This window comes from Microtus pennsylvanicus, chromosome 1 (assembly GCF_037038515.1).
Source record: "Microtus pennsylvanicus isolate mMicPen1 chromosome 1, mMicPen1.hap1, whole genome shotgun sequence".
Lineage (NCBI taxonomy): Eukaryota > Metazoa > Chordata > Mammalia > Rodentia > Cricetidae > Microtus > Microtus pennsylvanicus.
In genome coordinates, this window is record NC_134579.1 from 948,166 (window position 1) to 973,006 (window position 24,841).

A 24,841-nucleotide genomic window follows, 5' to 3' on the forward strand; every position below is an offset into this window, starting at 1 on the left:
CTGATGAAGATTCTGCTAGGCTCTGGCCCCAGAACAGTCTGCAGGCAGGGAAAACTGTAGGTTGAAGGTTTTATGTCTGGGTTTGTGTCCCTATCCCTCCACTTGAGGCCTTGCCTGGTTACAGAAGATGGCTAATTCAGGTTCCCTGTTCCTTATTCATAGGAATCTTTGCTAGGGTTACTCTATAGATTCCATGGAACTTTGCTTGAAGGTTTATTTGTAGCATGTGAAGGCAGTGCCTGCAGAGGCCAGAAGAGGGCATCAGATTTTCGTGGAACTGAATGCTTTTGTGTCAGATGTGAGAACACAATCCCAGTCCTCTGGCAGAGCCACGAGAACTGTTAAAAAACGGAAACCCAGTCCTTTGGAAAGGCAGCAAAAGCAGTTAAACACCTTTCTGTCCTGAATGAGGCGTTGATTACTCCTTGTATACCTCAATAATTTTTGGGTTAGATATTTCACCCTTACTTCAGATAGTTTAGAATTTTTTTTTAATGACACAATTTTCTTACTGAATCGATGTGATATCTTTTATTCGCTCTAAGATCATTACATAGACTCTCTTTGTGTATGTATGTATGCACGTGAGTGAGTGTATGTATGTTTTCAAATTACTATTTTAAGTTGCTATCCTCAAACTTAATAGCAACCCCCTTCCTGCCCCTATCTTGCTGGTGCTGGAATTGCAAAAGCTGTTCCATTCCCAGCTCTCAAACAGAACTAGAAAAAAAGCAGGCAGACTTCCATTTTTGTTTCTTTTTCAGTTTTGTGATCATTAATGAGTTTCTTTTTTCCTCTTGATTGCTCTTTGTGCTTTTAAATCCTGGCTGTGTATTCTTCTCCATCTGAACAGCTGCTCCCTTGAATGAGAAAGGGGTCTGTAAATTGTTGAGTGATAGGCTTAACTTCAACGATGAATAGGCAAGTCTGCTCATTCCTGTCCCCTTGTAAAACATAGGAGAGCTTTACATTTGAATAAGAGCATCTCTCCATTACTTCTGTTGCTTTCGGGCATTCCTCCTCTGCTTCCCTAGACTTCCGCATCCCCATTCAGCTTATAGGAATATGCTACCACTTCTAGTGGCTGTACGTGCAAGGAAATGCTAGGAGACAGTATGGTGAACAAGAGTTTGGTGCCAACGCCTTCCTTTACTCGTTCTGGGTTCTGAGTGCTTTCCTGGCTCTATTTTGTCAGCTAATGCAGAACTTTGTTTAAAGTGGGTCAGTGCCAACAGTTTTTCTTGTATATTCTTTGAAATGTGTGTTCCCCCGCTTTCTGGCTCATCCATTCACATCCATGTAATATTTCCATTTGCACATATTCATTAAAACCTCCAGAGATCTTTCTCATCATTGTTAACATTAATTTACATATATTCTCAAGTATGAATGGTCATTGTCATTTTAGTGTAATTTTGAGAGGAAAGTCAAGATTTTAGCATGCCTTTGTTAATGGATACCCACGTTCTGTAATACTAATTATATATACTAAGAAGTAATAATAATAATACTGGTTTTAATTTGCTCTTAACCATTCTCCTGTTAATATCATGTTATTTACATTGAAATCTTTAAGTGCAGCCTTCATCTTCTTACGTGCTGTGTATTAATTCAAGATAAACTATAGGTCTACTACTTCCAAGAGCATGACACAGTTTGTTTCTAAATGAACTGTGTGCCTGTCTCACATATTGGTTAATTTACTACAATTTTCTACCAGTTACCGTTAATAGACTATTAAGCAATTCAAAAACAAATATTTTAACTTGGTTAAGTTCTTACAGGTTAGTTTATCAAAAAGGGATCTGAATTATAACTTTTGATATTCTTCTTAAGACTTTGAAGAGCATGCATCATGATATGTTAAGCTTTTAAAAAAAGGTTTACTTATTTTTATTTACATGTGTGGGTATTTTGCCTGATTGTATGTCTGTGTACTCTGGGCATACCTGGTGCTTGAGGATGCCAGAAGAGGGTATTGAACTCTTAGAACTGGAGTTGTAGACAGTTGTGATCCTGTGTGGGCACTGTGGAATGTACCTGGGTCCTCTGGAAGGGCAACGTGCTCTTAAACTGCTGAGCTTTCTCTCTGACTCCAACCATCATGATAAGTTTCTTTAAGCCATGTCAAATGTTGAATGCACATTGCCTACATATATTGAACAGTTGCATTGCTTCCTGAAAGTTTTAAAGTCCATACATATTCTAGAATATGTCTAAACTTTTTTTATTTTTTTAATTTTTTTATTTTCTGTGTATGAACTTTTGCCTAAATATATGTACACTATTCTTGTGCCTGATGCTCAAGGAGGCCAGAAACGTGCATCAGATCCCTGAAAATATGGAGTTACTGATGGTTTTGGGATCCTGATGAGGATACAGGGAACGGAACCCAGGTCTCCTGCAAGAGCAACTACTGCTTTGAACTCTTGAACTGTTCTAGTCCCTGTTTTAGTCTTTGAAGGCATTATTGTACATTTTCTTCTGAAGCACATTAATATTTCCTTGTCCACATGAGTGAACTAAAATAGACACATATATAGGGTAGAGGTAAAAGTATGAACACAGGAAAGAAAAAAAATGGGGCAAAAAAGCCCCCAAGTGCACTCAGGATATAAGTAGACACGAGCGAAAAGTAGCCACTAATATCTGAGAACTTTCATACAATAAAGTCATAGAACATGGATAAAAATATATCTTATGGACCACACACACTTGCCTTAGGTACATACCTTATTTTTAATTTAAAACTGAATCACCACAGTAAGCCACTTGATCTAGTATTCTGTATTTATAAATAATAAAGTTGTAGGGCCACATAGTGAATTAGAGCCAGCCATAGTTATAGTTACATAGTAAAAGTCTCTCTCTGTCTCTCTGACTCCCCTCCCCCCCTCTTTCTCACACACACACATATTCTGGGGATGGGAGAAAGGCTCCTTTAAAGTTTACATCCACATTCCCAGAGCATAGTCACTGAGACTTTGAGGAAAGTCCTCAGATGTTGAGAAAAGGGGGAGAGAGACTTCAACAAGGGGTAGTAATACCCCTTTTAGTAATGTACATGAAGTTAGAAGTACTAGAAGATGGATGAAAGCACTTAGGCAGAACAGAAGGCAACAACTGTGCCCAGCATATCACTATTGTTTGACATAAAGAGGTAAAATAAGAACTCTAATTTGCAAAATAACAGATAGTCACGAAAGTTCATGTAATCAAAGAGGGAACAGGAAATCATCGAGTTTATAATTTTAGTTTCCAATACTAAAATTGTATGAAGATGATAATTTGTTTTCCTGATAGTAGTCTTAAACTTTCTCTTTTCCCTTTTGTTAAAGCTAGTAATTTCAGAAGTACAAAGAGTAAAAATATCAGCGGTGAGTGTCACACCTGGATGTGAAGTTTGGCTGGAGTGCTACCTGGCAAACTATTTTTATATCAGTGCATGTGGGCATGAAATCATGCAGAGCCCTTACCTACTTTACTTTTAATTCAGAAATCAATGCTGAGCACTATGGGAAGCCTTCTGAAACTGGTCATATTGAATATGAGTTTTCCTTCCTTTCCTCTATTGACAGAAAACAATTTTAGAGTAAATTTATAATTGTATGTCAGTATACTTCCCTTGAGTAAAATTTATATTGACACCATTTTTATTAATTTTCTATGCTGCTATGCTTTCTTTGCTACATTTATTAAGGTAATATTTTGGTATTATTCCATATTCATTAAAAACAATGTTAAATGTATTAATACATGATATTCATTTGAGTAGATGAGTTTGAAGTAAGTGGATGAATTAACACTAATGACTTATTTCCATAAGGAAATTTATTGTTGTTGAAGCATCATTATACATATATATATGATTTAAGTGTCCATATACATACACACATACATGTAATTTAAATGGTATTACCATATAATGGGGAACCATGTCACCCCTAGACATTACAAGCTATCAAATAAAAATTGTAGTGCCAGGTATGGGTTGCTTCTTTCCTCTTTGTTGGTCAGTGGGATCCTCTAGCCAATCCCACCAATATCACAGGCTATTGGCATTGCTTTATTTTAACACATGGATATTAATGGTAAGACCCTATTTCTGGGGATTACAACATACCTGAGTCATAAGACATGGACAAATCAAGCTGGCACAGATATAAAAGATTCATCCATAGTAGCTAACTTTAATAATGGAAGAAGATCTTATGGATGTGATTAGAGAAGTTATTAACAATGTTTCCCACCCATGAGCCCTGGTTGCTATAGCAGTGAGTAGAGTGGAAAGATTTGCCTACTGGCACAATGTGGTGGAATATTATGGCAGTAACCAGTGACTTTCTGATACTCCATGCAGGATGAAAACCATACTTGGTAGCATTTACTGGGCCAAAACTTGTGACTGGTGGTCATAGGTCCTAATGGAGAACCCAGCACTATTATTCTGCTAGAAGGACAAAGTAATACATTCCCTTCTAAGTTCTTATCTTTACATCCATAGATTAGCATCTCTCAACCCTCGTCATAGAAGCTTCTTTTTATAGGGGATAGCATTTAATATTCAAATTCACAACCAAGCAATTTGCAGAGAATAGAGACGGTGGCATTATAAGCTCAAAATGGAACAGTTATAAAACAGTTCTTCTCACTAGGGTTCAGGGATCAAGAAAGAAAGGAGAGAAAGATTTTAATAGAAAGAGGGGTAGAAATCTCCAGCAAAAACAGCATTTGCAGGACATGACAGCTCAGTTGCACACAGGAAGTCACAGAAGCTATGAGTGAATGTATAAGACAGGTCAAACCAGCCCAAATCCTGACATGAGTGTTGGAGGGACTTATGTAATCTCACTCCTACCTGAGGAGACATTGGCAATTGATGGCTACTGAGAAGGGAGTATCAGCTACTTCAGGGATACGGGCCCCAAGAGACTGCACACACTCTGACACACATATGTATACAACTCCAAACGAACTTCAAGGGTATTAAAAATATAGAGATAGAAAGTACCTAAAGTTGAGAGAAAAAGTGTGGTAGTGCAGGTAAGGGAGAAATCAGAGGGGAGGAAATGGGGAGTGGAGTTGATTCAAACACATTATATGCATGTGTGTACATATTAAATATAAATTAAAAAGTATTGTATCAAAAACAGAATTGTACACTATACAAAGGCAAATATTAAATAGTTACTTAAGCTAACTGTTCAAAGTAGACTTCTGTTTGGTTGTTTGCTCATTTTTTTTCCTTAGGCTCTTTGCAAAATTCTTTTCAAGGATCATTTTGGCAGAGAGTAAAGAATAGGCAGTGGTGGGTCAACAAAAAAATCAAGACAACAAAAAAAAGCTGCAATGCAGTTGCATTAGTCTAGCAAAGGTTTCATTAAGCACGAGAATCACGAAATAGACACAACAGATTCCCTAATCTGTTCACCAGCAGAATCTAACCTGATCAAAGAGAGTCATGCTTTACATCATAAAACTGGGTCAGGGAAGAAAGGGGGCTACTAGATATTAAACAAACAAGCTAGCTCCACCTTTCAAAAATCAGAAAAAAACCCTGTATCTCTAACTGCATAATATTATTACTTCTCTATCAGTGACCAATTGTTTAAGGAAAAAAATTTAGAAACTACAAAACTATTATCATGAATACATCTAGTGCTATCCCCTGAGATTAGCTTCTAAAATAGTTTTATTTTCTAGCCCTACCTCTATCAAGACTAAATTATACTGTGGGTTTTCTTATAATTCCTATGTATGACATATTATATTTCTTTATCAAGAGGATTATCTTTTCCTACTGTGAAGGGCACATATTTAACACATGCAGAATGATATATATATATATATATATATATATATATATATGCCTCATTTCATCAAATTTCTAAATAGACTATTGATGAATGCTTTAAGTGACTCAAATTTTATTGAAATGGAGGTTTTTTCCTTTTACACCAGCTTCTGCACTAATATTCTATCCTCCCTTCTTTCCCAGTTAGTTCCTTCTTTATTAATTAAAAAAAAGACCAGGTCCATTTAGTTACACACTGAGATGTGCACCTCCTTATAAGGCAGACATCTCTCATTGCGAAACTCTAGGAAGTGCACCAACAAACGATTAGCATTATTTCAGCTATAAGAAGTTTTAATTTTTTATCTTACGGAAAAGAGTAATTTTTAGCATATATGTGGCTGTTTAATTAAGACATTTATCATTTGATAAACACAAAATCCCATTTTCTTGGCTGGGGCAGCTCCTATGAAATCGTTTCTGAGCACATTGCCTATCTTTCATCACTGGGAACCCCGGTTGGCTTAAACATGGTAATTTGGAACACTATATTTGAAAGTGAAGAAGCTTTAGTCTGTTTCACAAAATTTGCTTAGTAGCACTTAAGCAATAACCCTACTAATTTTAGATCCCTCTTGAGAGGTGTTTATTCATTTTCTCGAACAAGCTAAAACCTCCACTGTCCTCACCACTGAGTCTCCCTGTCTTTAAATTGCTTAAAGCTTAGTCCCAGCAGCAGCAGCTTTACACTTCCCACTTAGCCTTGCTTTCCCAGAGGATATTCTAGGATTTCTCACCACAGTATAAAATCTATATAAAGAGGCCCTAGCTAATGGGGACATTTTGGTACACTTCCATCTTAGGGTAATGAAATGGTTCAGGCATCGGATATATGAAATAGTGGCAAAGCCACAGAGGAGCAGTAGCCTGCTATGCGTATGGATTGCTGTAGCAAATACAACATCATTTCTCATATAATATATGGCCATGTCAAAATAGAAACTGAACTTATTTCAAAAGAATCATGCTTATTAATGTTTAGGGGAAAGGTTAATACATTAAATTCACAGCTAAGAATCTTGAAATAGTCATCATGTCTAATGAAATAGAGAAAAATATCACTACTGCTTTTGTTTGACATTTGTGATGAGTGAACAATGAAAAACATGCACTCACAGTGATTGATGCAGCCTCATAAAAATGTCGGTCCATTCCCACCATTCCGTTGCTTTATTTCAATGCAAAGTGGACTAAAGTTGCCTTACTCGGGCCAGAAAGCTCAACACTGTGCTTACATATCCAAGCCCACATTGAGACCGAGTACTGCAATTACCATTTACACATCAATGTGAGACACAAACTAGGCAATGCTTGGGAATATTTAATATTTAGATATGTTAATTAGTCATTTAGTCAATTTGGTTCTCTATAAAATCCATGTACCCAAACAATTAGTTTGTAATATAAAATTTTAGAGAAGAAAAATACCCCAGCATGATGATTATTGAGAGGTAGGAGAAAGTGCCTAAGTACGGACAAACACAGTTGTGAGAAAAGCTGTCAGTTTTATATGAATGTGGCAAACATTAGACAGAGTTATAAATAAGAACTGAGCTTGATGTCCTAGAAAAAATCAGGCTCCTTATGCACTCTATTGTGTATAGAGCAATGTTCTAGGTATCATGACAGATAAAATAGAACTTGTATTTATAGATCAAGACATCTGTGATCCTTTATTTCAGTATGTTAGAGGATAACCTTCATTCAAATATAAATAAATATAAACTAATTTTTGGGGATCCATACTGTAGATTTGGGAGGGAAGGGAAAACTGAGGTGGGTCACAAAAGAAAAGTAAGGCCAAGAAGATACATGGAGGTATACACTGCACTAAGTTTAAGGTTTGATTACCTGGGTCATCATAAGTCCTCAGGATCTGCTACAGAGGCATTTGGTTGCTCTGAGTTCAGAAGAGCAACTCAGGTGCAAGAGGGACTTAGCATGGAGCTACTTAAAGATAGAAAGAACCAAGGGTGAGTATAGTAGATTTGTTCATCAGAACCCATTTGTAGATTAGCTGAAGAGATTTTATATACTCTACCATAAGTATAATCTTTTTTTAAAAAAAGCAAACAATGTTTTATTAAAGATAGATTAAAAAGTTCTTTGCAGAGGACACGGATAGAATAAAAAGAACTTTTAACTAGTAAAAAAGACTTTAAAATTATTGACAAAGTATTTTATGCAGAAAAAATAATTGCAGTATAAAAATCATAATTTAAAAGCTAGGTAAAACTGAAACGATTCATCAAAGGAGAAATATGGACTGCAAAATAGACAACAATTGAAAGATGAACAGAGCCAGTAGGAAAATAAAAATTAAAATGTAAATGAGACTCCCCTGTAATTTCACCAGAACAGCTAACTTTGTTTGCTTTAGTTTGTTTAAATGACAGAACTAAGAACCACGGGTGACATCAAGCACCTACCATGATCATAATCACTAGTGGATATGAAGAATGTGATACTCAGGAAAATAACTGTTTGGCAGTTTCTGATAAAGTTAAATATATATTTATCATATGATTCGGTCATCCCACATTAAAGTAGTTACCCAAGAAAGATGAAAATACATCTTCTCCTAGAAATTTGTACTTACATGTTGGCAGAAACTTTATAAGTGAACACCTAAACTACAAACATCTTAGATGTCCTCCAGTACCACATGTAAAACAAACTAGAATAGACCTCAACTAAAACCATGAATGGATTTCAAGAGCCTCCTGCTAAAGGGATGAAGCTAGACTGAGAAGACTACAAGTTATATAATTCTACTACACAACAGTCCTAAAGAAGGGTTTTCATTAACAAATACAGAAAGGAAGATAAACAGAGAAGTTAGCTTCATAATACAACTAAAATAATTGTTGCAGATAGTATCTATTAATTGATGTTAAAACTAATAATAAAAATTGAGAATATTTTTATTCTAAATGATCTGTCCTCCAAATACTATTTTCAAAGGAATAAAGAAACCACTTTTCAGTACAGTAATGTAGAAGTTGAAGTTCTAAAGAATGAGTTTCCCAGATTGTTTCATTCTGCACTTAGAAGGTGTATCCACCCTGTAATGCTCCCATCAACAGAAGTAGAAGCACCATATAATAATGAGAACTACAGAACTAATTGTTGTTGTTGGCTGCTCAGACCAGAAATAAATACAGAAAAACTATATTAACTGCAACAGTGTTTGGCCAATAGCTTAAGCGTATTGCTAGCTAGATCTTATATCCTAAACTAACCCATCTCCACAGTGTTTGGCCAATAGCTTAAGCGTATTGCTAGCTAGATCTTATATCCTAAACTAACCCATCTCCACAGTGTTTGGCCAATAGCTTAAGCGTATTGCTAGCTAGATCTTATATCCTAAACTAACCCATCTCCATTAATCTGTACATCACCACAAGGTCATGGCCTATCAGCAAAGTTTCAGTAGGCTCCAGTTGAGGTGTCTGTATACTGTGGTGGCTACATGGATTCTCACTGACTCTGCCTACTTTCTCCCAGCATTCAGTTTAGTTTTCCTGCCTAGCTCTATTCTGTTACACCATTGGCTGAAAGCAGCTTCTTTATTACCCAATAACAATAAAACATATTCACAGCATACAGAGGGGAATCCCATATCATCTAATGTGAAGACATTCAGAAAACAACCAATCAATATTCATGGACAGTTGTCAAGATCAAAGACAAAGAACTGAAGAACACTTACAGATGCAAGGAGACTGAGAAGATATGAGTGTTAATGGTGTGTGGGAGCCTGGAATAGATTAGTAGAGCAGAAACAAGAGGCAGCTCTGGAAAAACTGGTAATTGGAATGAGACTCCACAATAAGGACGATAGCGCTGACTCTCCTACCTGTTTACCTTCCTTCTTTCTTTCCAATCTTTCTTACTTAGAAGATCTTAGTATATTGTCCAGTCTGGCCTCAAAGATTTGAACCTCCTGGTTCAGGTTCCCAAGAGCTGATTCTATAAGCATGTGCCACCACACCTGGATTGATTCTTCGTTTTGACATTAATCTTACATTTATTAGAGGAATTGGCTGAAATTTGTATATGAAGTCTATCTTTTCTTAATATTTTCTCTAAGTCTGAAATTATATTGTGAGAAAAAAATGGGGGAAAAGTCATAACAGCATGCTCCAATAATGACAAAAGCAATAGCAATTGAAACAGCATTAAAATACAGTCAGCTTGGGGTTCAGTTCTGAGCCCGTTCCACAAATTCCACACAATAAATGAAGGTTGTGTTTCTTCATTTATTTCTGTCATTGATTCCACAGATATTTGAAAATAGAATTTCATAGGGGAGGCTCCATAGTTATTTGGGGATTTCAATAACTGGGGTGGGGGGGGAGTTTACAAGTTGTTTACCAAACTTACATAAGACTGTTAGCAACCAAGATAGGCTTCTTAGTACACTGAACTGCTCCCTCCTTCAACTGGCTGGCCATCTTCCTCCTCCTTTTCTCTTGAGAAAAGGCAGGATTTCCATATATAACAGCCAGTTATGGTATATCAAGATTCAGTGATACGAGGTACCTCCTCTTCTACTAAAGATGGAGGAGATAACCTGGTCAGAGAAACAGGTCCAATAAGCAGGCAAAGAGTCAGAGATAATACTTGTTCCTACTGCTAAGAGTCCCACAAGGCTAAGCTACAACTGTAACATATATGCAGAGGGACTAGGTCAGTCTCATATAGGCTCTTGGTCCAGTCTCTATGAGACCATATGAGCCTAGGTTAGTTGATTCGTGGATTTTCTTTTGGTGTCCTTGATCTCTTTGGATTCTACAATCCTTTATGTCCCTCTTCTGCAGGATTTCCCCAGTTCCCCCTAATGTTTGGCTGTGGGTCTCTGAAGCTGTTTCCACCAGTTTCTGCGTGAAGCTCCTCTCTAATGACAGTTGTGGTAGGCATCAATCTCTGAGTATATTAGAGTACCATTAGAAATTATTTCATTGATTTTTTTTTGTTTTGTTCTATCCTAGTTATCCAGGCCATCCAATCTAGGTCATGGCCTTCCAGGCAGTGTACTAGGGGTGGGCTTCCTTTCATGGTATGGAGTCTTCAGCTGGACCAGTCATTGCTTAGCCATTCCCACAACTTCTGTGCCACCTTTACCCTAACACATCTTGTAGGCAGTACAAATTGTAGGTAGAAATTGTAGTTGGGTTGGTGTCCCTCTACTTGAAGTCTTGCCTGATTACAGGAAATGATTGTTTCAGGCTCTGTATCTCCCATTGCTAGGAGTTTTAGCTAGGGTCATCCTCAGAGATGACTACATGTTTCCATTGCACTTAGGTTTCTAGATCATCCCCAAAATGCTCCTGATACCAAGTGTCTTTGCTAGTCTCTCTCCCTCTAGCCTCCCTGCATACATAGCCATTCAGACCCCTCTGTCTATCCATCAGCGATGTTTATTCTCTTTCTCTTTCATAATGAGATGCATGTGTCCCCTTGAGCCTTCCTTGTTATTTAACTTCTCTACATTTGTGGATTGTAGCATGGTTATCTTTTATTTTAAAAATAATATTCACTGATAAGTGAGTACATATCATGTTTGATGACTTTATTATTAAAAAATATTTTGTGTGAATACAATTTTATTTGTAGTCTCTTTTCTCTCTTTGCGCCTGTGGTTTACAATGTTAGAATGCTACCTTTGAACTCAACAACTTGTTATTAGGTTGCTTTCAGAAAGCTGTTAATACTTATGACCCTCTACCTCATCATTAGCATGATTAGGGATGCAGAGAACTGGAGGAAGGGGACACAGCTGAGAGATAGATGTAAAGATGTGATCTAAATGAATTATGTTAGGAAACTTAAACACTGAAGGGACAGGAATACATTTCCTTGGATACAGAAAAATATTTATTCTCTCATAAAGAGAGAGTCTACTCTGGCAGCAGGAAAATATACTGGTTACTCCAGTTCCCCAATTAGGTCAGCAGTGCTTGAACAGAGTATGACAACGGGGCCACAGGCTATGCCGTCTTGTAATCATTTACTACAGTCACATTCATTTCATCTGGCTTAGCTGTATGTATATGTTATAATTCCAAGAGCAAATACTTTGCAGTAAATGTTCTACAAATCCCTTGAGTCTCCTGAAATTGCACAGAAATAATTCATCACTATTTTCAGCAACAGCAGAGTAAATACTTAAGGCTAGTAAAAGAAGAAAATCCAGAAAGTCCACCCCTGATGTATGATTCCCCTCTTTATGCCATGAATACCATTGATGAATAAAGAAGCTGCTTTGGGCCTATTGCAGCACAGAATAGGGCAAGGCAGGAATTGTAAGCAGTTAGAGGAGGAAAGAGTAGGTGGAGACAAAGAGATCCCATGTAGCTGTCACAGGAGACAGCTGGAACTTGCTGGTAAACCACGAGCCTCGTTGTAAAATATAAAATAATAGAAATGGGTTATTCAAGATGTAAGAGCTAGCTAGAAACACATTAGAGTTATTGGACAAGCAATGTTACAATTAATATAGCTTCAGGGTGATTATTTTGGGTCTGGGCAAATGGAAAACAAACAAGCAGTCTCCATCAACATACTGCCTTTTCTCTTTTTGGCTGCCATTCCTATGCTCCTTTTCCCTGGGTTACATCTTCTCCACAGGCCCTGCTCCTTTTTCCTTTCTTGACAGTAGGGAAGCAGGCTGTCATCATGTCTAGTTTCCTTAGACCCCAGTGATACCAAAAATGCTTTTCTGGTCAGTTTGATTCCAACATCTTCTCAGAATCTTTTCCAAACACTCACTAACACCAGTGAGTGTTTTTGGGTCCCGATGACAATGCTCCAATGTCAGCTTAAAGTAGTTGCAGAAACACATCATTCCTGCTGGGCAGTGGTGGCACACACCTTTAATCCCAACACTCGGAAGGCAGAGACAGGCGGATCTCTGTGAGTTCGAGGCCAGCCTGGTCTACAAGAGCTAGTTCCAGGACAGGCATGAAAAACTACAGAGAAACCCTGTCTCTAAAATCTAAAAAAGAAAGAAAGAAAGGAAGGAAGGAAGGAAGGAAAGAAGGAAGGAAAAGAAAGAAAGAAAGAAAGAAAGAAAGAAAGAAAGAAAGAAAGAAAGAAAGAAAGAAAGGCACATCATCCCATGCTCCATGCCAATAATGGGCTAAAATGTTGAGACAAGGGGGAACTCCCTGACATGGGGGAAAAATGGCTACCTATAATGCCCATTGACAACCAAAAAAAAAAAAAACCCAACAAACAAACCAGGAGGCCCAGAGTTGTCAATTAATAAATTTATTAGCTAAAATGGTTCTTAGGTCCCAATAATATTGGGTCCTATCACTGGTACTTTGTGAAGGGGGAAATGTAGGATGCAGCCATGACAAGGTCAAGAGGCAATGCCTGGCTCCAAGAAAGACCACAAAGTGAGACTACCCAGGCACCACCCAGAAACAGACCATTCAAAAAAATTATAACATTCCAACCATTGTAGATAAAATCACGTGCAAGAACATGCCTATCACTTTTCACCAGGACACCCCTAGACACCTGTCAGCCAGTCAGGGATCCTAAACCCTAGAAATCCCTCACCCCCACCTTTGCTATCATAAAAACCCAACCCTAACCAAACATGGGGCTCTCTGATCATTTCAATACATTGGGCACACCGGAGTCTGTGTTTGCAAACTTGTTTAAAATAAAGGCTCTTTGCTTTTACGCATGCAAATTGGTCTCCTTGTTGGTTTTGGAGGGACTTTGAGGATTTGGGCATAACAGAAATAGGTTGACAGTCATTTTATTTTGCAAAACATGTATTCTATATACCTGCTCTAGTCTTGATGTTGGGTTTCCTCCCGGGAACCATTCACTAAACTTGGTCCCAGTATAGCACTTCGAGGAGAAGATGGTGGAACCCTTACGAGGTACGAGGTTCTTAACTTAGCCAAGTGCAAACTTTAAGAAAATCCTGGGTTCTAATCCTTCTTATTCTACTCAAAGGACAGAAGATTTTGCTCTACTACCTTCTTCCATAATTATAAGCCCTAAATATTGTAGCTAATCAACCACATACTAGAACCTTCAAAACTGTTAGCTAAAGTAAGCCTATTATTTTATCAGTTAAATAATATTAAATATTCATCAAAGTTACAGATTCCAGACTAATGTCCAAATCTTGACGTTGCTTTTAGATAAAAAATTCCCATAGTTTTCCAATTTATATATTATAAATTAAAAAATTTGTTGAAAATTTCATTTCTTTTTTATTTATTTATATTTTTACATCTTGAAACTTGCTACCTCTTTGAACTATCGGCATGAACTTAATTTTTTTCTTTTGTTTTTTTGAGATAGTGTTTCTCTGTATGCTTTGGAGCCTGTTCTGGCAGTAGCTCTTTATACAAATCTGGCGTCAAATTCACAGAGATCTGCCTGACTCTGCCTCCCTCGTATTGGGCTTAAAAGCATGCACCACCACCGCCTGGTATGAACTTAAATTTATAATAATGTTGGAGGTAGGATGATCAGCCATCGCTAGGATAAACTTTCCTTTTGAACATCTCATGCTTCTGTTTGTTAAAAAAAATCAGAATTTATTAGGTTTATATTTGACCTCTATGTTTTCTACTCTGACTTTCACTTTTGTTTCATTCAGAAAAAAACAAAATATAAGGCTTAGAGAGCATTGGTGATTAATTCATAAGTAAATAGCTGGAAATGCAGTTATTCAAACTGTGGAAGTTTAGAGGATTATCTTTATTCAAGAAGGATAATCCTATCCTAGAACTATGGAGCATGTTTTTATGCATGTACTACGATTTTTTGACCGAACGGAATATACTCTTTTTGTTGAGTTGTATATCTACTTACAAAACTCCCTGGGAGTAATTTACAATATTCCTGAACATACAAAGGGTTTGGGCAACTCTAAAATATTCTCTTATAACTTCAGTATTGAGCCATGGAGTCTTTAAAGAATATCTTAGGAAGGAATTATCTTTGGGAGTTTGTTTGCTACTGGAAATGACTTCTATTTCACTTTACTGAGATTTTTTTTATTTAGCAAATATAGTTAGTGTTTATAAATGTGTTTTTACTTAGCTGGAAGATAGACAATGTTGTTTGTCTCAGGTAACTGCGCTATATTTCTTCATCACTAGGTTGCAATTCTTATCTTCTTATAGAAAGGTGGCCTTTTGTCTCCTGGTGATGTAGCAAATGTTGCTGACACCTATGGTATTACATATTGTGACTACCTATGCTACTAATGATTACAAGTCTGTCCTCCACCTGACGGCTTCTCTTTGCTTCCCAGAGATATAGTATGTTTTGAGCATATGGCTATAACTTATTATCTCTCTTTCCATTATTTGTATCTTATCAGGCTAATAAAGATGTTATGTGTATCATATAAATAAGCTCAACTTTTATCAGATATACTATTTTGTTTAATACAGTTTTAAACATTTAGCTTCAAGTTTAAAATAAAATCAGATATATGTGCACAAATAAAAGAGTAGAAGTGATTCAAAGAACTGTACAATGCATGTTTCCAAGAAAAAAGGCTCTAAGACAAAAATATACTCATTTTAAGTAAGAACAGTTGCAAGGATGCTCTCAAGGTTTTTATCTATAATATTATATCACTGTTAATGGAGAGTCAATGTATTTGTTTCCCAGACCCCAGGAAAGTCTATAATCAGACCCTTGTACTGCATCATTATCTTCATCAGTATCATCTTTTATGCAGTGGGGGTGTCTTTAGGGAATTTTAATTGCTAGCTATCTCTTAGGTACTTAAGGGCAATCTTGGAACAATTACCATGTATTTATGGGAATGAGGTATTCATTTATTTATTGCTTTTCTTCTAACATTCCCATAGCACTTGACTCCAGCTGATAACAGTATAAACAGGCTCACTGATTTTTTCGGGAATTGCTTTTCTCTTATGCCTACTATGTTCCTTGCAGCACCTCAATACTCCCTTATGGGGCTCACTCTTGACAGTTAAAACTACAGTGCTGATTGCCATCAAGAGTGTACTAAAGCTATCTTTTCTCATCAGTTTCTTGTAACAGATATGAGAATATTTTTTTTTATTTCTTCATAAGAATAAGACTGTAATACTGGTATGTGAATCACACAAATTTGTCTAAATAGAAGTCACCTATCTAGTTTATAGATCTAATTTTTCTGTTGGTTATTTGGGTGCTTATGAGAAATAAACATTTAATCTGATGGCAAAAATGTCAACAATAATCTTAGTAAACCTATTTATTTGACTTAGGATATAAAATTAATTTCTTTATTTTGTAGTGTCATAGCTCTTTCCTTTTTATAGACCCTAATTTAAATACAAATATAATATGATAACACACAAAATCATACTACTGAATGAAAAGACATATGATTTAATGTATTTGCTGGTGGAAAATAAAGATCTTTTACTTTCTAACCTTTGAGTTTTTTTCTGATCACTTATTTCTAGATATTCTATGTGTAAACTTTTCCAAGAGTACTTTGGCATCAAACTTAGCTTATCACTCATTTTAAAAATTAAATTTTGCTTGCTATATAAATAAAAATATGAAAACAAAGGAATCATTTGAAATAGTGAGGCTAATGACAGAAGTCAACAGATGATGCTAAATTCAGTATACATAAATGATTTAACTTGTATAGAAATCCTTTGCAGTCTTAAAAAAGGGGGACTGAGATGCTCCAATCAATGATATCTTGATTAATTTCATAGTGTTTTATAGACATGAAAGTTCAGGATAGAGATTTTAAATAATTTATCCAATGTGTACAAATCTTAACTAGCAAGAGCCGAATTCCAGTGATTTATTAGCTTGGTCATTTATTGCTGTGAAAAAATGAATTTTAAATTTCATGACTTAAAAATAGTTTTACATGAAATTTTCAGGCAGTTGGATACTATGTGCATTTAACAAAATAATTGTACCATGTTATCCCTAGGGTCTCTAGGGGTGAAGAACTAAGAACTCAAACTATAGGTTCTTGGCCAGATTTATTACTTCAAGCATGTGTTTCCTTCTGTGGAGCAAAACTTAAGTCCAACTAGAAACCGTTAGGTTACCATCTTAACATTTGCGCCACTCCTGCATATGAACATATGTATGTCTCTATTCATAGATCAGTATAGCTTGTGAACTTTGTCAGAGAGGCATCTTTATATAGTGGATGGTGGTTCAAAGTGAGAGAAGTGTCAATGGAGGGGGTCATCTAGATCTCACTCCTCCATCCCACAAGGCTCAGAGACCATGACAGAAGGGGGGGTGGAAAGACAGTAAGACCAGAGTGAAACAGTGCTTTCTGTATCTAATAGGACAGCTCAATTTAGGAATGCATAGTACACATGTTTGTTCACCCAAGACTTGAACAAAATTAAGCCAGTCGACTTTCTCGTATAGCAGGGGAAAAATAAAATCTCACAAGCCTCGACCCCTACTGGAGGAGCTATGAACAATTAGAGATTTAGGAGGGAAGAGTGACTGATTTTTATGGATGAGGCCCCTGATACATTACAGTACCAGTGGATGGTCCCACAGCTAGAGAAGTATGTGGACAGCACAAATTTGACCCAATGGAATATTAAAAATAATGAAAGAGTACTAACTTGGAGTAGATCTTGCACTAGTTAGAGGAAGGGATGGGAAGATAAATATAATTAAAATATATTGTATAGAATTCTTAAAGAATCAATAAAATACAAATTATTAAATAAAAACCCCTCTCTTATCTTTATTGGGTTGACCAGATTGAGCTGATTTGTTTTTTTTGCCTCACAAATGGCCAGCTGCAGGTATCTGAGTAGTTTGGGACTTGGGTAGGGTTGTAATGTCTGAGATGGTTCACTCAGAAGCCTGGCCTTCAGAGCACTTTGAATGGGACTGTAGGCTAAAATATCTTTATTTTCTGCTTTAAAAAATATATTTATTTTTCTTATTTATTCTCTCCCCCCCATGTGTGTATGTGTGTGTGTGTATGTGTAAGGAAGATGTGAATGTGGCTATCTGCATGTCACATTCTTATTCATTCTCTCCCCCCCATGTGTGTATGTGTGTGTGTATGTGTAAGGGAGATGTGAATGTGGCTATATGCATGTCACATTCTTATTCATTCTCTCCCCCCATGTGTGTATGTGTGTGTGTATGTGTAAGGGAGATGTGAATGTGGCTATTCGCATGTCACAACATGGTGTTGAGGTCAGAGGTCAGTTGTAAGTGTCAGGTTTTTCCTGGCACCCTGAAAAATAACTCAGTCTATATACAAACCCTCCAACCTATTGAGCCAACTTTTTGACCTTCTTCGCCTTGCGATACTGCAACTTGATTGATTGTTTTACTAGACATGGAGGTTGAGTTTCAGAAGAAAGAATTCTAGATTACAAACACCAACATATATCAAACACCCCGTGTCTTACACTTGCTCACGTCCAACTGGCTAAGGTTGGGCACATGGATGAGTTCAGAGTACTTGTCTATGATAACTACTCATGGGTAAATATTGAAAGACTGTTAAAATAACTACAACAAAACCCCCACTAAAATGCTTATCATTCCAATCACCTTTCTCTGCTTTGTAAACTCTTGGGGCTGCAAGTAATCTGCTTCCTTGAGCACATTTTACCAATGCCTTGTGTGAAGTATACGGAGATCTAACAAGTAGAGTTGAGCAATGCTGCTAATAAGCTATGTCATTTCTAACTATAACATAAAATTCAACTTCCCTTAAATGGTTTGAAAAATATCTATTTATTCATATATCTTTTATTTATTTATTATTCGTCTGTGTTTGCATGAGTTTATATGCACCACATATCTACAAGAGACTGTGGTGGAATGAAGAGATCATTAAGTCCACTGGAACTAGAATTATGTATGGTTGTAACTTGGCAGTAGGCTCTGAAAACCCATGTCCTCTGCAAAAACAGGAGCTGCTTTTAACCACTTGGCCATCTCTCCAGACCCTACTCCTATCTTCAATGGCTGTTAAAGAAATTTTAATTCTATAAATAAAAATATACTTTCAAACATCAAAATGATTTTCATGACACACTTAATGCCAGCTGTGCTGGACTTTATGTTTAATTCATCAGTGAATAAAAATGGAGAAATATTGTTACATTTTGTGCCTTTATCATTGTTCAAATATACGCATCCAATTTCTTAAAGTATAGATATAATTTTGGGTTTTAAAGCAATTTTCTTTAAAAAGAATGACCTTGATTAGATTATTTCTATAACAGGAGGATTGTTATTGCAGTGGTTATCTTTTATTTTACTTTATATCAACTATAGTAATTTATTAATAATGCTATTAATAGAGCTGACTTCCAAATAGAATTTTTTGTGGAAATATTTTACTCTATGGTAAAGCATTTTACATTTGTCTATGAAATGCATTTTTAAGCAGTAGTATTTTATTTTAATGAATCAAATATTGATTTTAGTCTTCTATTAATATTGATATTTAGAAAAAATATAAATCCTTTCATTCTGAGTCATTATGCTAAGTTAAATGAGCGTAATTTAAAGGTAATGTCATTTCAAAATGCCTATGCAAACCCTGATAGTGTTTAGGCCTCATGGTAGGACACTGAGAAGTGGTGTCAGAAGACCACATTTGAATGAAGTTGTTGTCATAACTATGGCATTCTATTATGAATTAATAAAAACTAAAAGCAGTATGTGAGAAGTAGTGAGGAAAATCAGAAACTTACTTTTGGTGACAACACCTTCTAGGCGAATGATGTTGGGGTGGTCAAACTGCCCCATGATGCTCGCTTCTCTCAGAAAATCTCTTCTTTGTCGATCCACGTGACCACCCTTCAGTGTTTTAATAGCAACTGGGATCTCCCTTTTCCCTGGTGTCTTCAAACGCCCACTGCAGACTTCCCCAAATTCACCTTACAAAACAAAGCAGAAAACATTTGTTTAAAACAAATCCTTCTAAACCAGAAAATCCAAATTACCTTGTTATCATTTATAAAAGAACCTAAAACATGTCTTTTAAATTTGCAATATTTATTTGAAAATGCTTTTTGTTTAGTCTGTATAAACCAATGCCTGATGTATTTATAATGAATAATAGACTACTTTTCCATGTGTTACACCAAGGAAGCTCTGTTGAGGGGCATTCCTATCTGCTGCAGAATTATATCCATCCAGCAGAATTGGAGGTGATAATGTAAATCTAGAGAAAAGTAATAATTACTAAACTTAGCTGTTCCTGTTCTCTGTCCTAAACTCCTGAGCCAAATGCCATGTTTGTTCAGAGAATTCACCAGGTTTTGTTGTTTATTTGACCTCTGAAGTCAGATGGCTATTTTATGACAATTAGAAAGCAATCTTGTCTCAATTAATTTATGAACATTGAGAAAATCCATGCTGAACATAATTGTAATAACTGATTCTATAGGATACAGAATTATACAAGTTATATTGATGGAAATATAAATGTATGAAGATGAGTTGTTTCAGCTCTAGTTACATCAATAGATTAAATAAACAAATATTTTCTAAATAGTTACCACATGGATATATGCTGCTAGGTTGCTGTGAGATACAAAGATGTACACAGTATTATCTTCAACTCATTGAAAATAAGGAAACACATGCAAACAAACCACTTAGAGCATTCTATCCATGTAAATACTGCTTTCCTTAAGAACATCTATGGCTTAAGGACTTGCTGAGAGAGTTATACCTTATGCTGAACTGTGAATGATGGGCAGGCTGACCAAGTACAAGAGCAGTAGGAACAATAAAGATGGGTGTGGTGAAGGTGTGAAGAAAATGGAGAAAAAGATTAAAAGGTAAGAAACAGTAAATGAATGATGAGGACACTGATTCTGAGGGGCTGTTATGGAAATGGCCACAGGATTTCTCAGTGTAACTCAACAAATTCAATAAAGATTAAGGTGATGAACAAATAACTCATTAAAAAGGGGGGGCTTGTACATATGTATAAATGCCCGAGTTTGACCCCAGAACCCATGTTAAGAGCACAGATGTACGGGAGGTATAGACAGGTGGGTCCCATCCCTGGGATTCACAGTTTAAGCCAGCCTAGCCTACTAGGCAAATTTCAAGACAATGAGACCTTGTGTCAAAAACCAAGGTCAATGACTTCTGAGAAACTGTACTTGAAGCTGTCCAGCTGTCCTGCATACATAGCTGCATACAAACAACTCCCCTCCAAAAAAAAATAACAGCTTTAAGATTCCAAAATCTAAATTTTTCTAGGAAAAATGATCTGCATTTACTTAAGATCATAAGTTTGATGTTCATTTAGTATTGGTAACATGATAGCACTAAGACTTTATATTAATGTAGTGGATTCCTTTTTTGCAAGAAGAAAGGAAAAATTAAAAGTGGCAATATACCTACAAATATTTATTAACTGTAAACTGTCAGGGCTGGGAATGTGGCTCGGTTGCTAATGTTTGTCCAGAATATATAAAGCTCTGGGTTCAATTCTCAGCATAGTATAAACCAGTCACGTTTGGACTCTTCTGGGAAGGCCAGCCATGGGGTGCCAGTCAAGGGGTACTGCACCCCCTTTTTCATGTCTGGCTTCTCAAGTGCCAGCCAGACCCATATGTACCAGTTTGGGAGAAGCTGCGTACCCTCTCACATGGTTGCCAGGTAGGGGAATTTCATCCCTCTTCCACAGCTGATCTTGTCAGGGCCAGACATGCTGGGGAGCCAGGCTAGGGAAGCTGAGCCCCTCTTCCACCACTGGCCTCCATAGTGCTTACCAGGCCCTGGGATGCCAGATCAGGAACCTGTGCCCTCTCTTCTATGACTGCTCTCCCTTGGACCAGACGAGCCTTGGGGTACCAGGCCAGTGACGGTGAGACCCTCTTCAATGACTGACCTCTGCAGATCTTTCCAATCAATCTCGGAGTGTCAGAATGGGGATGCTACACACCTCTTCCATATCTGGCCTCCCCAGAGCCGGCCAGACCCTTAGCTGCCAGATGGGGAGCTGTGCCTCCTTTCACATGACTGGCCTCCCCAGGGTCAGTGGAAGCTCGGCCTCTGTCCCACAACTGGCCTCTTCAGTGCCAGAGAGTTCCTAGGGTGCCAGTCTTGGGCAGATGTGCCCCCAGTTCCTTGGCTGAGCTCCTCACATGGTGTCATGTGGTGCAAACTGGTGAAGCTGTGCCTTGTCTTTCATGACTTCCAGGAAGAGAAACTGTGTCCCCCTCTTACACGTCTTACCTCCCCTATGCTAGACAGGCCATGGGGTGCCAGGCCAAGGAAGCTGAACCCCATCTGCCATGGCTGATCTCCACAGGCCAGACAAGACACTAGGTGCCAGGCTAGGAAATATCCACCCACTCTTTGATGCTGGCCTTCCTGGGCAGACCAGATACTGGGCTGCCAGGCTGAGCAAGATACATTGACACATCCATGGGTGCCAGACAGGGACTGTGCCCCCTCTTTTGTGGTTGGTCTTCTCTGGGCCAGGGGTTATAGGCCAGGGAAGCTTACCATGCCTTGGCGTGAGCAGTGGAAACTACAAATTTTCCACATCTGGCCTCCCTCGCACCAGCCAGGTCAATGGTTGTCAGGCCAGGAAAACCGCATTCCTCTTCCCTGGCTGATCTCTACAGGCCAGGCCTATCCCTGGGATGCTAAGCCGGGAAAATCCACCACCACTCCCAGAGCTGGCCTTCCCAGGACCGGCCAGGCCTTAGGGTGGCAGGCCGAGGAAGATATGGCCCCTCTTCCATGGCTAGCCCACCGGGGTTGGCCAAGCCCTGTGTTACCGGTATGGGGAAGATGTGCCCACTCTTCAATGATTTTCCTTCACAGGGCCTGACTAAGTGGTCAGGAGATCTTGTTGCCAAATAAAAACTGAAGTTAGGATCCCAGCGCCCACATCACTGGTGCTTGCTGACTTGTAAATTAACTGAAAAACTGTGAGATCCGGGTTTAGGGAGAGAGACTGTGCCTCCAAGAAATTAGGGGAGAGTGATAGAAGAGAATGCTCACATTCTCCTCTGGCTTCCACAGGCTCCTAGCTACACACTTGCTCATACACCACACACTCATGCATATACACACACATTCACATACATGCACACACTAACCAAAGCTAAGTAACAAACCAATCACACACACACACACACACACACACACACACACACGATCAAGTATTATTCATCAATAACTTTAGGTTATTTAAGTTTAAATCTTTTAATGGTGGAAAGAAAAAAAACCTTAAGTCTTTTCAGTTTACTGGTTTACAGTCCTAATCAATTGTTGGATGAGGATAGAAGATCAAATTATAATTTGTGGTGTTTTGGGTTTCAGTTATCCATACTTTCTTTCCATCAGTTCATCACAGACAACCAAATGTCGACTATATGTGAATAATAGCCACTGTTGATTAATTTTAAGTAAAAAGACAATATTTTATTTCTAAAATTATACGCATACGTGTCTGCTAGAAATAGAAAGTCAAATAAGATACTCAGTTGTCATTTTTACTTTATGATTATTATTGTTATTATTATTATATTTATTACTAGGACTAGTAGCCATATATTACAAAAGAAAAGGCACCTCCTCAGGAGGTAATAGGCTGGTAAGCTGGGAAAGGTGGTTTCAAAGCTGAGACTTTGTCTTTTATACATTAAAAATTCACACAAGCAAGGACATGAAAACACTGGTTGTATGTTGTCCCTAGAGAATGCAGTGCTCATCTTATTGGACTTGACAAATCTTGCTCAAATTTTGCAAGAAATAAAAGAATATATTTTTAACTTGAAGCTCTCAATTTGTTGGGGGACAGATATTCATATTTCACAGAAAGTGAATCTGAATTCTTTCTAAAGTTGTTTGATAGTGCTTTTGATTTTTTAAAAATTTTATTTTGTACCTAAAAATAATAGCTGATGGAAAATTGCAACATTTTTCTCAGTCTCTGGGACCTTTGTGGAGAAAAGAGATGTTTTAATATGTGTAAACTATTGTCAAATATACACAGCCTTCCGAAGGTATTAGAAATTTGTTCATCCATCACACCTCTACCTCTAATAAATATATAAAAAAATAAAACATTTTTATTAGCTTTTTTTTGGTCTCTTACTGTACCTGAAGCATTATCTAGTATTAATAAAGACTTGACAATATTTAGGAATAAAGTTGGTGGCCTAAGTCCAAATTAATTTGATTTTTTTTCCATTCACATATCATAAGAATTCAAATAAACTTCTGTGTACAATAAAATAGATGATGGCTCTGCTGATATTTTATCAAGACAGAAATAGTAGTAATTTTCTTTGGTTTTCTGCTGTCTGAAACTCATGCATCTTATTAACACCAGGCAGGTGTTTTCCTCTTGTCAAGCTTTGCTTGATCAGGTTGCTATCACACTTATTTCACTGGCACTAAATATGGTGATCAGAGATTCCAGCTCTCCTTCATTTCTAACCCATTGAGACAAGGAAACAAAAATGTTACACTCCTGTGTTATTTTAAAAAATCATGTGTATTAGTTTTTGGAATGGTAAATATGCTGTAAGGATCTAAGACTCTTAGTGAATGTTTTAGGCCTGGGCTAAAAAGCTCACTCACAAAATGTGTTCTTTCACAGAAGTCCTAGATATATCACACATATGAAAGTGTTTTAAATTGAGGTATAATTTCTTCCTTCCTTCCTTCCTTCCTTCCTTCCTTCCTTCCTTCCTTCCTTCCTTCCTTCCTTCCTTCTTTTCTTTCTTTTTCTTTTGGTTTTTTGAGACAGGGTTACACTGTGTAACAGTCCTAGCTGTCCTGGAACTAGCTCTTGTAGACCAGGCTGGCCTCGAACTCACAGAGATCCCCCTGGCTCTGCCTCCGAAATATTTGGGTTAAAGTCGTGTGCCACCACCATCTGACCTAAAAGTATAATTTCATAAATTGCCCAAGAGTGACTCATTATGTATTTGTCCTTAGTAACAGTAGTTACTGTAAGTGACATTAACA

General features: G+C 37.3%; 1 protein-coding gene across 3 annotated transcripts in view; it reads right to left on the reverse strand.

Moving 5' to 3' along the window:
- Positions 1–24,841, reverse strand: part of Epha6 (EPH receptor A6) — an 895,033-nt gene that overhangs the window by 219,607 nt on the left and 650,585 nt on the right. For all 3 annotated transcript variants that reach the window (XM_075950396.1, XM_075950493.1, XM_075950569.1), the window contains one exon: positions 19,582–19,767. In XM_075950396.1, the coding sequence (XP_075806511.1) occupies positions 19,582–19,767 (186 nt within the window). The remainder of the gene's footprint in view (positions 1–19,581; positions 19,768–24,841) is intronic.